General features: G+C 39.6%; 1 protein-coding gene across 2 annotated transcripts in view; it reads left to right on the plus strand.

Annotated features, from left to right (window-relative positions):
* The window catches only part of RB195_016240 (uncharacterized protein), a gene marked incomplete at both ends in the record, with an annotated part of 29,241 nt that extends 12,554 nt beyond the window's left edge, over positions 1–16,687 (plus strand). Inside the window, 17 exons of one of the 2 annotated variants that reach the window (XM_064207303.1) lie at positions 3,579–3,671; positions 4,448–4,543; positions 5,401–5,518; positions 5,613–5,667; positions 10,547–10,573; positions 12,230–12,302; positions 12,438–12,577; positions 14,176–14,273; positions 14,335–14,458; positions 14,524–14,612; positions 14,669–14,766; positions 15,241–15,328; positions 15,735–15,810; positions 15,888–16,034; positions 16,201–16,299; positions 16,357–16,445; positions 16,591–16,687. In XM_064207303.1, coding sequence (XP_064063183.1) covers positions 3,579–3,671; positions 4,448–4,543; positions 5,401–5,518; positions 5,613–5,667; positions 10,547–10,573; positions 12,230–12,302; positions 12,438–12,577; positions 14,176–14,273; positions 14,335–14,458; positions 14,524–14,612; positions 14,669–14,766; positions 15,241–15,328; positions 15,735–15,810; positions 15,888–16,034; positions 16,201–16,299; positions 16,357–16,445; positions 16,591–16,687 — 1,607 coding nt within the window. The remainder of the gene's footprint in view (positions 1–3,578; positions 3,672–4,447; positions 4,544–5,400; positions 5,519–5,612; positions 5,668–10,546; positions 10,574–12,229; positions 12,303–12,437; positions 12,578–14,175; positions 14,274–14,334; positions 14,459–14,523; positions 14,613–14,668; positions 14,767–15,240; positions 15,329–15,734; positions 15,811–15,887; positions 16,035–16,200; positions 16,300–16,356; positions 16,446–16,590) is intronic. The other variant, XM_064207302.1, reaches the window with a different exon arrangement.
* Between the last annotated feature and the right edge of the window lie 1,094 nt (positions 16,688–17,781).

Consider the following 17,781-nt stretch of genomic DNA (forward strand, 5'->3'; position numbering starts at 1 on the left):
CGCAGCCATTGAAAATACGTTTTCAATATGTCTAAGAAATCCTGCAGAAGAGTAGAGAGCAGAGAAACGAGAGAGAGAAAAAACCGTAATAATAATAAACAATAATGATAAAAAATAATAAAAAGGCAAATGTTACAGTAAATAAAAATTATAAATAATAATATAAAGAAGCCGTTGATGATAATAGAATAATAATAATAATAATAATAATAATAATAATAATAATAATAATAATAATAATAATAATAATAATAATAATAATAATAATAATAATAATAATAATAATAATAATAATAATAATAATAATAATAATAATAATAATAATATAGTAATTCATTTCACGTCAAAAAGTGTCAATTATTGATTGAAAGTCGAAAAATTTTTTGCTATATATCTGAACTGGTTTTTACGTTTCCTGAAACATCCGTGAAATTAACCATATCATTCATTTCCCAGCTCCAAATACAGATTTCCACGATTTCCTGAGCTTCAAAAATTACACCATACAGAAATTTCTTGACTTGCTTTCTCGCCAGAAAAAAAAGGACAGCGCCAAGTTTCCCAACAATGAATTATTTCCCGATTCACTACAAAACATTCCAACTCAATCAAATGTGTTTTTTTTCTGCTCTTTGGTGCACCATTGATGTATATATGAGTAAGTAAATAAATAAATAAGTAAATAAATAAATAAATAAATTTCTGGAATTTTTGTGATTGAGCTATGTCCATTGAGTCATATAGACCATAATCTCTTTTGCTCTTCTTCTCTTTGGTGCACTATTAATGTTTATATGAGTAAATAAAGGAGTAAATAAATAAATAAATAAATTTTTGGAATTTTTATGATTGAGTTGTATTCATTGTCATATAGATGAGTAAATAAAGAAATAAATGAATAAAAAAATAGGTAAATAAATAAATAAAACATAAAAATAAAATAAATAGAAATTAATTAATTAATTAATTAATTTCTGGAATTTTTGTGATTGAGTTGTGTTCATTGTCATATAGATGAGTAAATAAAGAAATAAGTGAATAAATAAATAGGTAAATAAATAAATAAATAAATTTCTAGAATTCTTCTGATTGAGTTGTGTTCATTGAGTCGCATAGATCATAATCTCTTCTGCTCTTCTTCTCTTCGGTGCACTATTAGTGTTTATATGAGTAAATAAATAAATAAACAGATAAATAAATAAATTTCTGGAATTTTTGTGATTGAGTTGTATTCATTGCGGTATAGATGAGTAAATAAAGAAATAAATGAATAAATAAATAGGTAGATAAATAAATAAATAAATAAATAATTTAATTAATTAATTAATTTCTTGAATTTTTCTGATTGAGTTGTGTTCATTGAGTCGTATAGATCATAATCGTATGTATGTACATACGTTACCTCGTCCTGGTAACATATGTTTTCTTGAGCTTGTTTACGTTAGATAAGACGTGGATAAGTAGAGTAAAGTAATTGTGATTGTTGATATTCGTTGCTCACGTTGTCCTGAGGAAATGATGAATTGCATTTCATCGACGATTACACCACCACCACCATCACCACCAGAACTGATCGGTGGATGATTGGAGGTGATAACGTGGTGGATTCTGTCCGGATATTCGTAGTTTGTTGTTCGTAGCAAGCGTTAATTTCCTGTGTTTTTCTTGTGTTTACATCCATACATCCGTATGTTTCTCAGGAAAATGTTTCTCTTATACGCTTGACGATGACTGAGGACTAGGCTAGGAATTTGAATTTGAATTAATGAATATTGATGAGAGGATCGGATCGGCTTTACTTTCAAGCCCGTCTCTCTCCGCTCGTCATGTGGGAACGGATTCATCCAATTTTCACACGCTAGCATTAAGATTAGCATTCGTTATGTAAACACAGTAGTGCATAAAGTTAGAGCATTTCAATTCTTTATCGTCTCGATTGAATTGAATCGAATCGAAACGGTTCCTCTCTCTCTCAGCTTTCCCGCGACCGTTCCCTCAATTTTCCAAACACTTTCCCCTCTTTGACACTCGAAAACACTAATTAATAATAAAAATACATTAAAGGAAACAAAAAAAGAGTTATTCTTGAGAAAAAATCTCTTCTTTCTCTTTTCTTCTTTCTCTTTCTTTTCTTTTCTTGTTTCTTTCGTTTCTCGTCTTCGAAGTTTCTCTTCTCTTGAAAAATCTGCAATTTTCAATCACACACATCTCTGTGATCCCTTAACGAATTTCTTCACGTTCACGAGCAAGGATGTGATTTAAAAGGATTTAAAAGAAATAGAAATGAATTTCTCCCCTTATTACTGTAATTCGACAAGTATTCAAAAACTTAAGCTAAGAACAACTTTTATTCCCCCATTTCTGCTATTTCGCTGTGTTTCCGGGGAATTTTGTGATAGTTGTCCGAGTGTAACCGCCTTTTCTCACAAATGATTGATTGTGGTGGGCTGGATATGAAGTTGCTTGTAGACCCTGTCCAAAAGAAAATCAATAATAATTTACTGAAAAGAAAAATCCTTCCTTGTCTCTCGATGGATTTGTGGCAATTGTCCATGTTTTACTTCTTTTCTCTTCTTCATTCATATGTAGTCCTTTGAAATTCTATATTTTACAAATTTTACAATTATGAGGATTTCAATTTTACCTAGGGCGAGGGTATTATTACTTTATTTATTAGTTATTTTATTATTAGCTTTATTAGTTTCTCTACGGTTGGAATCATAAATATGAACCTGTTTCAATCACAAGTGTAAAAAAAATGTAAAATGTTGTTCAAAAATCGATAAAATCCTCAAAAATTTGTGCAATAAGATTATTCCATGTTTTGAATCTAATTGCAGTCATAAATAATCGAAAGAAATCTGTATCTTTTAAAATGAACAGTAGAAGAACAACTACTGTGATTTCCTGGATATCGTTCTACGTTCGATCCGAGAAAAAAAAAATCGAAAACTCCCGTAGCACGCAAACTTAAGGGAAAAAAAACTTAAACTTAAACTAAACAACGTTTAACTAACATGCTAACTTTCAGAAATTGAATTTTCCCAATTTTCCCTTTTTTTCATACCAAGATCCTCTAGTACATCACAATTTCTCTACCGGCTCTGTAAACGGTTGAAATTTCTTCTTTTTGACAGTTGATGCCTCCATCTACGTATCGCCTCCTCGGATACGCCTTCTCGTTTATACTTCTCGTTGTTTCGCTCGTTGTCGCCTTTACGACGCTTCAACGAAAAACTCTCTCAGTTCAGTTTGACGCGTTGCAAATGGCTTTTCAATCTTCATAGTATGCAATGTTCATTGGTTTTCTTCTCATTTCAACGAGAGTCTCGGCCGACTTTGTGAACAACGTCGCACTTATGGAACCCGGCGTTCCATTCAAGGGTAACGCTTACAGTAAGACAAATGAGAAAGAGTTTAGAATTTGAAAATTCAATCCTAACTCAAACTAAAATTTTAGTTTTTTTTTTCTTATCAGAGAGTGTTCCATGGTTTAGGTGCATAGCTCTAATTTCCTTATGTTTTTTCTTTCTAATTATTTTTATACAGCCAAAAAATATGTACTGTTCTTATTTCAGACGGTGCCCGATGTTTTTCGTGTATGTCTCGGTTGTACGAGGCTGTTTGGCCATCACTTTCACATATCTACAAAAGGCCACGGAATTTCACGGGTAATTCGCGTTTCTCATTTGTTTACAGCAAATTTTCCCGTGTATAAACAATGCTAAGCACAAATCAAAAAATCGCAGAAAATTGTCGTCCTAGGAGAAAAAGTAGCTTTTCTTCTATTTCTTGTTCTGGAACGTTGCTGGATTGAAAATGCAGCATTTCTTCACTTTGGATAAATACTAAGAGTATTTAGATAAGGCATTAACTATAAGCAACAATATTCTACTCTAAATTCACCATCATTTCAACTTGTTGCCTCAAGCTGCTGAGTAAAGAAACCGAGAAATGGTTGTGCGAAAACTGGTCCCCGTCGCTCGTTCACTGCTGATTTTTGCTTTCAAATCAGAATTCGTGCATTTGAATCCTTCATATTGAGTAGCAAAAACCATTTTGTACTTTCTGCGGTGAAAAATCAGTGAATTTACAACAATTAGGTCGATTTTTGAATTACTGTAGGCGATCAGTGGACCCATAGGGTAGTGTAATTTTTTCTCAGAAGAAAAAACACTATTTCAGTGGTTGCATGGTTGTAATTCGCTAACAAAATCACCGATAATTAATGACGATTGTAATATTCCATTATTTTCTCGAAAAAAAGGCAATTTTTCAGACTTCAAGGGAAAGTATTTTCGATACGTGACTCGTTTTTTTTTACTTTACTGCAGAACTAAATGTAATCGCTGTAATCACCTATTTTCAAGCAACTTTCATTGAAGTTCAACTGGATTCAGCTGGATTGTTGAAAGAAAAATATTACCGTCATTATGGATTATTTTAGATAACTGTAATGATGATCGACTCACCGAAACCAATGTACCGCTCGTACATTGCGATACGATATGCGTTTCAATGTATGAGTCACCAAATATCGCAGGTATGTTCATCCACACGAAACTATTCGAGCTTAGCCATGCGTAGGCGTACTAGGCAACGTATTTTGTAAGATCATGCGCTTGCAAATCCCTTTAAGGCATCACCCCACGAATCTGGAGTGGTATGGATTTTCCATGGAATATACCTATATCAGGTTGTAGATTATGAATCCAGGGGTGGTTCCGCTCATTTTCCCCTGTTTCCCTGTAAGCAGACGGCTACGGAACGCTATTTCTTACGAAGTCCTGTGTTGCAACGCACCACCCTTGCGCCCCGCCCCCGCCCGCGATTCGTCGGATCAAATGAATTCCCCATCAGGGCGTCCGAATCGATTTTCGACGAATGGCAGGCGAGGGCGCGGCGCGAGGGTGGCGCGTTGCAATAGAGGACATCGTAAGGAACCGCATTCCGTATTCTCCGCAGGGAAAGATGAGTGGAACCACCCTTGTATTCATAATCTACGGCCCAATATAGATATACTTCAACGAAAATCCATACCCAGCCGGATTCGCGGGGGTAATGCCTTTAAGGATAGAGATATGACGCATTGAAAAAATAATAATAATACCAAAGACTTAGCAATCACATCGGAATGGGACCTAAATTGTCCCCTATGCCAATTTTCAAAATAGACTATCAATAAGAGAACCAATAAAACCAATTTGACATAAGAATAGCATGTGTATTTATTTGAAAAATTCCCAAATTATCAGGATTTTGTACGAGCTCTACCGCTTTAAATTTTTACCGTCCAACGGCTAACATTTCGCTGGAATTACTGGCTGAACACATCTCTCGAATAAACGATTTTTGAGATTTGGTTCAGGGGATTGAGGCTAAAATTTGTCTCATTGACAGGTGTTCGGATTGGTGGTTATATCCGTGGTTGTATGAAAGATGTGCTGATCAAAGGTTTCAATGAGACAATTGTTAGTTGGTATCGATGGATGCAACGTGATTCCTGTCGACCGTACAGGTGATTTTTTTTCCCTCCTAGAATAGTAATTGTTTACGGTATTCACATTTCTGCCCGGGAAGTTAACTACCGGTGATTTTTTTTCTCCTTTCAGGAAAAAAGAACTGTTCAAGCTGGGCGGTGATCAAGTTGATGAGTCCACAATTGACGTATGCACATGTTATGCAGATTTTTGTAATGGAAACACTGCCGCAACAATGTTCACTTGGTTGATTTCAATAATTTTACTCACTTTCACTACTTTGCTCCACGGCTGAATTCAACTCTCTCTCTGTGTGTTACCTGACAATCACATTTATTCAGCTTATTGTGATAGCTGGCTCAGCACTTGTCATCCACTATCACTTCATCTTCATCCACGTCCACCAACTGTTAAGTTCAATTCGGAATTCATATAACGTGGACATCTTACGCACTCGAATATCTGAATTCCTCATCCATTACAACATATTCCGGATGAAGTGGTGCTAGTATGAGAAATGTAGGAATCAGAATTAAGAGAGAAAGAGAAAAAAACACGATCCTCGCGTCATAACTGCTTCCAGTCAGTCAGCTCTTTTTTGATTTCATTCCTACGGGTACATGATGGTCCCTCAAAGACATAAAGAATTTTTCTTTTGTTTTGTAAATTTTTAGGAAAATAATTATATGGTGCTCAAATTATTCGAATAAATACTTTTATAATAATTGTAAACACATTGTTTCGTTCACAACTAGTCTGGATTTTAGCTTACCAACTGGAAGATTATGTGATAATGTGTTCGGGGGAAAAACACACACACACATAGTTGGAACGGTTGTAAAATTGGTATTTGATGTATTACAATTAACGTCTCATAGGGGAATAAGCACAAAAATTTACTTCTATTCATCTAGCATCTGTACGTCCTCAAACTGACGACCGTCCAGGTAAGAATCATAGTTTTTATGATCCTGTCACTTAAGATCCTTGTTAAAGGCGTTACTCCAGGAATCTGAGGTGGTGCGGGTTTCAGGTGAGTTATGGGGTGAGGAAGAGGGTGATTCCGTCCATTTCTTCCTAATCGCCGTAAAAACGGCCCGGAAAGATGCGACGCGTGCACAAGGCTGGCGCGCTCCTATCGAACTCGTTGTAGAGAGTGGCGCCCCGGAACGCTCGAAGCCGCATTTTCCGGGCCGTTTTTTTTTACGGCAATTAGGAAGAAATGGACGGAATCACCCTCCTTCCCATGATCTACGAAATCGTATGGGTATAACCCACCTGAGACCCGCACCATCCCAGATTCGTGGAATGCTGCTATGCTTTTAAGCAAACTTTTTTGAACCTTAATGAAGACCTCGTTATTGACCCGAGTATGGATCCGGAAAAGGGTTCCGCTGCGTAAGGACTCGTGACAAACATGGACGGGCCAGCAAGATGAGCGCTACCGTCTCAGGATTCCCTGATCGAATGTGATTGGGACATCGAGAACCCATAAGTAACCCAAAGAGAACCCATAAGTGGACTACGACCTGCTTCTCAAGGGATAGCTTGTGCTGCGCCTTCTTTCCGACACCCTGAACAAATTTGCGCTACTTTCCTCAAGGTGAAGGGCTTGATTCCTGGATTCACCACCCTACTAGCTTATCTCGTGTCCTACAGCTATGCCGTTGACTCCGTTTAGCGGCAACCAAACTACCTGAAGAGATTTATCGTCGTCGCTGCTCAAATTTGATAGATTTTCCCTACAATAAGGGATCAATGATCACTCGTAGCATTGCAGGCGCTCTGAAAGTCCTCGTGTCCATCAATACTCACAAAATTTTTCAAAGTGCACGACGATATAATAGTTTACAGGCTACTGTACAGTTTTTTTTTAGGAACTCAGGCACATTCACCGGGATTTTCTGTTGAAATTCATTCGTTCGAATATTTTCGATGTTCAACTATATGAAAATTTGGGAACTGAGAAAAACTCTTATGCATATTTCGGAGCCATCATTTTTCAACTTCTCCCATATTTCACGTAATTTCACTTGTATCTGATACGGTAACAAATTTTAGACATTCTTACGTCATAATAATTGTCCTCGAAAAAAGGGGAATAATCGATATACTGTAGGTTTCATGTTTTCTCAAGTTTTCTGTAGCATAAATTGTCTTTACTCGTGAAATTTACCGGTAATGTTAGTTCCGAAGCAAGTGAATAAATATGGAACGTAAGGTGTTAAAAATGGTAAACGGGTGCTAGAGGAAGGGACCTTCTGGACCACTGCATCGTCTTGACAGAGAAATAATCAATTTAAATAGATTTCAGAACTTCATAAGAATGATTTCTGGGCCAAATTCTTAGTTTTTCAAATGACGTAGACAGGTTCGTTTTTTTAAAAAGGCTACTGCTCGGGATTTGTAATTATTTTCTTACTGCTCTATCTGATTAAACAACAAAAACAATATGGAACATGAATTTCTAACTATTAATATTTCTTGCGTCTTTATAGCCAATAGGAATATTTGTGGTGGTTGTCTGTGTACCTCCATGAAAGAGCAAATACACTGAAGCGTGACTTCACGGAAGCTGGTTGCTGCCTCCTCGGACGGGATTATCTTTGCACATGGAAGCGACGTGTGGAAGCAGGGGCTAAGAAGAAAAAGTCGAAAAAAGTGTCGCCGCGGCCTTCACGATTATGATATTCTCCTAACAATCTGGCTGAACAAAGATATAATTCACAACTCTTTCTGTCGTGAGACGTAAATGACTACAAGGAGGTCCCATGTGAATCCTTTCCGTTCCTTAAAGGCATCACCCTACGAATCTGAGGTGGTACGGATTTCAGGTGGAGTATTCGTATACGGGATCGTAGATTATGGAGAGGAGGATGATTCCGCCTATTTCTTCCTAATTACCGTAAAAAAACGACCCAGAAAATGCAGCTTCGAGCGTTCCGGCGCGCTATTTTCTACAACGAGTTCGATTGGAGCGCACCAGTCGTGTGCTCGCCCCACATCTTCCGGACCGTTTTTTTCTTACGAGAATTAGGAAGAAATAGGCGGAATTATCCCCCTCTTCATAATCTACTATCCCTTATAAGAATACTCCACCTGAAATTCGTACCACCTCAGATTCCTGGGGTGATGCCTTTAACTCTGTTTCAATTTATTCTTTTTGTATCTTTTAAAAATATCGACATCCCATCATTTAACCAAATGCATGTGATTAAAAATGTGGATATGGTGAAATTTTGGAAACGTAAAAAAAAAGAAATTTCATCTGTGCTCTATGCTCGCATCACGCGATTCCCGTTTACCGTGCTCTTGAACAATAGTTTGCCAGCAATATTCACATTTTTGAAAGGATTTATTCAAAAATGAATTGTCAACCTTTTTTTCACTTTCCTCTCTTTGCAAAAAAAAAGTTACACGTATGCATCGTTTCCAGCTAACAGCAATGGTGGCTACTGTGTCGATGAGTCCCGGAGCGAAATTATATGTGCCTGATTCGCTACGAGTTTTAGTGGTAGATGAATCTAAAGTGGCCGCTTACTGTAGATGCAGGGTTTGCACAACAGCAAAGTTTGTTCACCTCACATAAAGGATAAAGGCAAAAAGATAAAGTTTCTGGTGTTAATCAATCCGTTTGGGACCTGCGCCACAACGTTCACTTCAATTCAGAATCGTTTGAGGTCCACGAACGTGTAACCGGCCTATACAATGACTTCCGGGGGCTAGCCAATGTGTCCAGTCAGTGCTTTTATCCTCCCAGACAAATCTGGTACCAATTTATCGACCCCCGGAGGGATGAAAGGCTTGGTGTGCACTAGGGCAGACTCGAACCTCCGATCGATCGTGCAGGAAGCGGAACCTCTAACCGACTGCGCTACACCCGCCATAAATCCCGTCATATAAATCACAAAAATCCTTCAAACTCAACTGCAGAATTAATTTCCTTGACCGAGCTAACACGTAGCAATCAACGGAAATTGAACAGCTCCTGTGGACCTTGGAAATGAACGAAATCGGGAACTCCCCTTCCGGAACCTGACTATCTCGGAGACACTGTTCAAAACATAGAAAAGAGCAACGTTTAAGCTCAACCATCCGAGTTCAGCAACAATGAAATTTCGGGAGTAGATCTGTAATCTCAAATGAATTGTTATGTTCTTCCCATTGATTTTTCACGAGAAAAATGGATTTTACTGCATTGATTTATCAAAAGCATCGCACTGCCATGACTCCCATCGGAATATATTGTGTTTTTGATTATGATTTTTCAAAAATGATTATCCAGTCACAGAAATGAAGTCGAATATCCATAAATTCTCGAGCACTGAAGACCTCTATGGCTATAACCAGGCGGAAATCATTTGTCATTGAAAAATTAAAAGAAACAAAGTATAATGCACGTGTACGGGGTTTCTTATTTACTCAAAATTACTACTCAAGGGAAATTCATAAAAAATCTCAATTGTTGCCGTGAATGGATTTGTATGTTTGGAAAAGCATTTCCTGATTAATTGATCGGTAAACTGGTACTACTTGCCGATGCGGTTGCTCTTACCGTTGCCGATGCGTGTCCTCCTTGAATACACCTCTGCTCAAGCCCCATGATCTACGGCAATGGCTCGTCATCTACTACCTGGTTATGCCTTCCCAACCCCCCCCCCCCCCTTCCCCAAGAAAAAAAGCTTGATTTTAGATTCTGATGAGCTCTGAAGAAGCTGATGAATTTACGAGATTTTATGATGGTATGACTTCCTTTCATTTTTTTACTTTCGCACCTATTAAAAATATAGAATCGTGTTCCGTTGCCCGTTTAACCATATTTGACGCAAATATGAAGGTGGTGAGTTTTTGCAGGCATGAAAAAAAAGAAAATCCAATTGATGTTCGCTCCGCTTATTGCCGGATCCATGAACATTGGTTGGTAAGTGAATAGTGGAGTGATGATTACATTTTCGAAACATACCTCTATTGAGAGGTGAAATGTTCTGTCATACACAATTTTTTCTTCGATTTTGCCTCTTTAAAAAGGCTGCACGTCAACATCTCCTCATATCCATCGTTTTCAGCTAACAACAATGGCGGTTACTCTGTTGGTAAGTCTCACAGCTTAGTTATATGTATCTGTCTTGTTAGGAATGTTAGTGGTGGCTGGCTGATTCTGAACCAGCTACTCAATGGAGATGCGGAGGAGGCACAACGGCAAGTTTTGTTGTCCAGATACATCACAAAAATCCTTCTCATTCCCACCCAATTACAGCTACTCCTGTTAAAATCTGAACGGAGCCCACTTATTCTATAAAACACCAACCGTACCTTTCAAGTCTGCACCAATAGTAAAACTTCTCTGGACTCCAAATGTAACCTTAGTTAAAGGGCTCACCACACGAATCTTAGGTGGTACGGATTTCAGGTGGAGTATTCGTATACAGGATAGTAGATTATGGAGAAGGGACTGATTCCGTCCATTTCTTTCTAATTGCCGTAAAAAACGGCCTGGAAGATGCGGAGCGTGCACAAGGCTGGCGCGCTCCAATCGAACTCTTTGTAGAAGGTAGTGCGCCAGAACGCCCGAAGCCGTATCTTCCGGACCGTTTTTTTACGGCAAATGGAAGGAATCGCCCCTCTTCTTAATCTATTAATCCAACTTCTTAATCCATACGATCCCATATGCGAATACTCCACCTGAAATCCGTACCAGCTCAGATTCCTGGGGTGATGCCTTTAAGAATGGTGAAAGCAAATATCAGGAATCCACAAAAATATGATATATCCTAGTTTTTACAACGAGCCACAACCAAGCCAACCAAAGTTCAGCATGGTTTGAGAGAAAAAACTACCTTCATCTGGTTGAATAAAACGGATTGTGCAACCAGGAGACCATGTTTAGGGTCGCCTCACGCAACAAGCAGAATTAAGGATGTCTAAGCATTGATGGATGGGATGTTATCTAACCACAAGTCCTTACTGTTTTTTTAAGGAAAATGTATTTGTCTTTTTTACCACCATCTGCTTTTCCGCCGCTTTCCTTATTTAATACTGAGGAAGTAAGGGGAACAGAAAATATTGTGAATTTTTCAATTCTTCCTAGTCCCACTTTCTATAGCTGTAAGCTACTAAAATCAGCCTCAGTTCTGGGGTGGCTGTTACGGCCGCAGCTGAGAGGTTCGGATGCGATTTTAGAGCCGAGGGTTCGGAACGACCTAGAGCAAAGCAAACCCCCTCTCAGGGTCCGTAAATTAGCACCATACTTGGCTGAGATTATGAAAAAAGCATTGAAGTCGTACACTGGCTGACCTCCACGAGTTATTGTTTAGGATGCACACTAGTTTGTAAACATCAAGTGGCTTGAAATCAAGTCGACCCCTAAGCGCATCCTAAGAGGATACACCGCGCGCTTTATCTTTTACCCTTTAAAGGCATCACCCCACGAATTTGGGGTGGTGCAGGTTTCGGGTGGATTCTGTCCATACTTGGTCATAGATTATGGAGAGGAGGATGATTCCGTCTATTTCTTCCTAATTGCCGTAAAAATGTCCCGGAAGATGCGGCACGTGCACAAGGTTGGCGCGCTCCAATCGAACTCGTTGTAGAAAATAGCGCGCCGGCACGCTCTATGCCGTATCTATCGGGCCGTTTTTTACTGGAATCAAGAAGAAATGGAAGGAATTACCTTCCTCTCTATAATCTACGACTCCGTATGGGCATAACCCACCTGGAACTCCTTTTCCACGCAAAGGTATTCCTTCCAGGCTGCTGTTATCGGCGTCCTATCGCTACCAGCTTTTGATACTGCAGATACCGGTGCAACTGCTCCGATGACAAGTTAGTTCTCGACATAGATCAGAAGTATTCTTTCAGTACTGAATGTAAATGATTCGCATGAAGATGATGCGAAACAACTAAGTGATCAGTGACCTAACCAAACAGGAAAAGTATAATTTAAAAGATCTCATTCAGCTGCAAGGAACTCACTCATTACTGATGAATGGAGAACAGCTGTACTTAATCTTCATAACGATCTTCGTAGAAAACTCGCAAAAGGAGAACAACAAGGCAAAGCGGGCAAGTTGCCGGCTGCTGGAGATATGAATGAGATCGTATGTTAACTTTACACTTTTATCCGGTTTAGGTTGAAATTCAATTACTTGGCACGAAAACAACTTGACAACGTTGTTTGGTAAGCCTTGTTTTGCTGCGACCCTGACAGTTTTATCCGTTATTCCAGCTCGGGGATCAGGTCGTTCATCATGTTCAATTCCCGACCCAGATAGGGTCAACAAATTGGCACCAACTAACTTGAAGAGTAGTAACAGTAGATATAAGTGTTTCGCATAGCATTCACCTCTAGTGGTGCATACAAACCCTACACTCTACTTTTTGTTATTTACTACTGAACTGTATCGCTGCGCGAAAACTGCTGTGCGAAGTCACTAACACAACTGAGGGCTAGTCAATAAAAAGAAAACGCACATTCTGAGGTGGAATTTACTGCACATAAGACCTGTGAAGTCCTTCAAAGAAAATTATGATGCTCTTCGTGTCCCGATGCGAAAGGATTAACCACTGTGCGACTCTGGCACGCTATCGGGACAAATGGAAGAATTACTGGCGCCCGCTCGACCAGTTCGAAGGTCAACGGGAGTCAAGGTGATCAAGGTGATCAAGACCTGTGGTTTTGTAAAAAAAAAGTCAGAGGGTACAATTTATTGACTTTGTTAGGACACATGAAAAGAGTATCAATCCCTTCTAGGGCTAATGTGATCGAAGTGAAGAAGTTTCTGCACTCAGCAGTCGTTGCAAACTTAAATTTCAATAAGCGCTGGGTGCTGTTATGCAGATTAAAGCCATCGCCCCACGAATCTGGGGTGGTGCGGGTTTCAGGTGGATTACGCCTATACGGGGTCGTAGATTATGGGGTGGGGAAGGGTGATTCCGTCCATTTCTCCCTAACTGCCGCAAAAAACGGCCAGAAATATGCGGCCTCAAGCGTTCCGGGGCGCTATTTTCTACTACAAGTTTGATTGGAGCGCGCCAGCCTCGCCACATCTTCCGGACCTTTTTCTAACGGCAATTAGAAAGAAATGGATGGAATCACCCACCTCCACACAATCTGCGACCCCGTATAGGCATAAGCCACCTGAAACCCGCACCACCCCACATTCGTGGAGTGATGCCCTTAAACTGTGACACATCCAGAAAAAAAAACAAAAAATTAATCACGAAAACTCCGAAACAAATGTGTAATTTTCGTGAATTAACAACAGGTGCTTATGGTGAATTGCTGCTTTACAAGAATTCGCCGACTATTTTAACAATTTGGTTTTTGGAGCCGGAAAACCTTCTTAGGACTTGGACAAATCCCGACCACGTGAACGTACATATGCGGAAACAGCTAAGAGCATTAAACCGAGCGACGCGAAAGGTTGACGAAAAAAGGTTTTGGTGTTCTGACGAGTCTATCAGCATAGGTAGACAGAATAGCTAAGCGGGTAGAAACGGCACGATGCGGTTCAGAAAAACCTGGAAGACATTCGTTTCTGAACTGCGTCGTGCCGTGTCGCACCAACCAGGTTGAACGGCTGTACTTATGTATGCAACTCTACGGAGTATACATGTGTATTTTCACAGCTTTTCCCTTTTATCATCAGAATAGCTTCCATCTTTCTTTTTTTGTTGATGTCCTTTTATCGAGCAGAACTGGGACTACAACGCTGAAATGCTGGCTCAAGAAGAAGCTAAAAATTGTCCGACGACTGTCGTTCCACCTGAAGGATATGTGGCTGTTTCCACCACGTAATATCTTCTAAAATGCCTGTAGATTTTCCATGACACTAACTCATATGTTTCTTTTTAGGATCACAACTAAGAAATCTTGTAACGCGACCGATGAGACGAAGAAAGCGATACAGAATTGGTGGGATCTAGGTGCCGCTAGTCAAGAAAACAATACCATAGACGCAAACAATACATTTTCTCAGGCATTTTTTTTCAATAAAAACTAAAGCCCCCAGTAACAGCTGAATAGAAATACATTAGTTTTCAGCTGGCCTATTCGCAACTTAGCGCAGTCGGGTGCTCATATCACGCATGCTCCTCGACGCAATTAAGTTTAATCTGCCTCTATAACAATCCGTAAGAGAATTCTACTCTCTTTTTTTCTACAAACTTAGGAAAAAAAGAATTTCCAGCATCGATGAAAACACCACAGATCTTTACACTGCTAATACTACAGGATGTGCATGTGCAGATTGCATCAGTTATCTTTGCCCGTCGACATTCAGCCCTGGTGAGGCGCTTTCCAGAATTCCAGGAAATGATTCTAAAAAACAAAGTTACAAAAAAAAACTAGGAAGTTTTATTTCAAATTTTCTACCACTTCATAGACGTTTCTCAATGTTTACGTACATTATGTAAACGTTAGCGTCTAAAACTAGCATGAAGAATGTGTAGCTTTAGGATTCAGCACTTTTCCACATGCTCAATCTTTTTTATAATTTTATGCAAATCAAGCTAAGAGGAGAGGATCGTTTTGCATCTTTTTTTTTTCTTCAAAATCACTAACTATAATCTATGAGATTCTTCTCAGAATTGCTGTATTCTTAGCGCCACCAGATTATCGGTAATTCCTAGTTGTTGCCGCTTCCTTAAATAACTGTGTCTTCAATGACTTCTAGCATTTATATCCTGAAATCCTCTTATATTGAAGAAAATCCAATCAGAACGCTATACGAACCAGCTAATTTATTTTTCTATATCACAGCTCCACTAAAAAGCACTGTCTGCTCTTCGTGCAACAGTTCAACAACAATGTTCAGAGAAGCTGCATTATATTTGCACAACTACTACAGGTAGAGTATTTAAGGGCATCATCCCACGAATCTGAGGTTGTGCGCCTTTCAGGTGGAGATTCGTATACGGGATAGTAGATTATGGAGAGGGGGGTGATTCCGTCCATAACTTCCTAATTGCCGTTAAAAAAACAACGGCCCGGAAGATGCGGCGCCGCACAGGGCTAACGCGCTCCAATCGAACTCCTTGTAGAAAATAGTGCGCCACAACGCCCGAAGCCGTATCTTCCGGGCCGTTTTTTTACGGCAATTAGGAAGAAATGGACGTAAGCACCCCCCTCTTCATAATTTACTCTCCCGTATACGAATACTCCACCTGAAATCCGTACCACCTCAGATTTGTGGGGTGATGCCTTTAATGCACAATACCCCTCTCTTGGTGCGGAAAATTCCGAAATTGCTTCAGAAGGTTGGTGGCCTCAGGATGGGCTGCGGACAAAAAGATCACATATGCGAAGCCGGCAAAGACAATGATGGAATTAGTGGGTTTCTCAATTCCGTCAGCCACCAGTTAAGATTTATTTATAAATGACTGAATGTTCCAATATGTAATTCACAGACATACGACCAAACGTTAGAGGATGCTGCAATTGCTTATTTGAACAAAACTGGCGAAAACTGCCCTACAGGCCCGGAAAACAAAGAAGGAGAAAACTTTTGGAGTGGCACCGACCTATCATTGCCCGCTGAAAAGGCTATCGTAGAGGTTAGTGAGGAAAGTTTGGAGCCAAACAGAAAGAAATTTCTCATCTTATAGAATAAATTCCATAAAACCCCGCTTCTGCATTACGCTTGTTACCTTCTTCTGCTTTTTTTCTTCACAGAACTGGTTCCCAACCCGATATCAACTGCTCTTAATCTTCCTTCTTCAGGCTGTTGGAGAATGGTTTGCTTATCTGGGAAATGAAGGCCTCGGTGATAACCTCGACTATTCAAGTCTTACAACTGACTCGGGCAAAACATTGGGAAATGTGAGTCGGTAAAGAAACTCTGTGTGAAGAATAACTAGGAGGTCCCCACTTCTGCAGGTCATCCATGACAAGACAACAAAGCTTGGCTGTGCTATAAAAACCTGCAAGAAAACGGGAAAAATGGTTATTGATTGCCGCTACGACCCGTATGTTATATTTACATTCTTAAGAAACAATCAATGCTGGTGCACTTTTATTTATTAACATTGAAAGGATCTAATATTCAGTTAATTTAATACAGAAAACAATATGAGATGATATATCATTTACTTCGCAAATTGTTCTTTTCAGAAAACTATCAAGTGGCAAAATCTACGAAATTGGAACGAAGGAGTGCGTGTGCGGCACGAAAAAGTGCTCGCCTCTTGGTGGACTTTGTGTGGCGTAAGCAGATGTTGGAAGATCATTTCGGGGGACGTCATATTGAATTTCATACAGTATTCTTTGAATGAATCGTTTTTCCCCATTACGCATAACAATAAACCTAACACACTACAACACACAATAATTCCAACTTAGCTTCATGCACCGTGACTTGGATTTTAATCCGAAGGTTCTTCTCTTTTTCCACTTACAGGTAAGTTAAGTACTTTTCACAGCAAAAATATGAACCACTTTGAACAAACGAATTTATGAACTTTTCTCTGAAGTCCGGCACTATCAAAAATGTGTAAAAGGTCTTAACCGGGTGGAAGTGGATATTTCCCCGAAAAGTCCAGCCGTATGAAAAACGCGCTAAGAAAACAAGAAAGCAGTCTTCTTCCTTTTTCTAAGAAATTCAAGTATACGCGGAGCGCGATGGTCCTGCTTTCAATAAACTCAATCAGGCATATAAGCAGACGCCTTGGGAGCCTATCTATCTATATCTATATCTATATAACGGGTTACCGCACGGTTATATGGCGAGAGCTTTCCATACGTTGAAAAAAGTGCTGTCGTCCAGCACCATGCCAGGGCTCATGTCCTGAAAGGAGGACTCTCGTTACATTGAACTGCTGGTCGCAGACATGTGAACTCTGACAAGCCGCCCTGCCCAGACTTTTGCGATATCTGCACCGTTTGCTGCACAGCAGGAAACACACGGCAAGGATTGTCCCGTCACCGGAATCGACAATTACACCAATCAAAGTCGCCAAGATGCGCTTTCGAACTATTGCGAGATAGCAGAGGACTCAAACTCTAAATCGTGAATGCTCATGCGCCTACGATGTAATCTACGGAAATCGCAGATGATTATAACAAGGACGCATTTTATGATGAACACAATACACACGTTGGCAAAATTTTGTTCTGCATTCTTCGTCTTTCAGACCTGCCATGTCAATTTTCGGTTGAAGAGGAACCCCTCAGTTTTTTTGTGGAACCGTATCTTAAAGCTGAGAAGAACTGGACGGTGGTCAGAGTCGAACGCGACGTCCCAAACAGCTCTAGATTTTCGGATATCTGACTGAGGAATGTTCCTCGCCAAAACGTAGTCGAGCT

Source organism: Necator americanus, chromosome V, assembly GCF_031761385.1.
Source record: "Necator americanus strain Aroian chromosome V, whole genome shotgun sequence".
Lineage (NCBI taxonomy): Eukaryota > Metazoa > Nematoda > Chromadorea > Rhabditida > Ancylostomatidae > Necator > Necator americanus.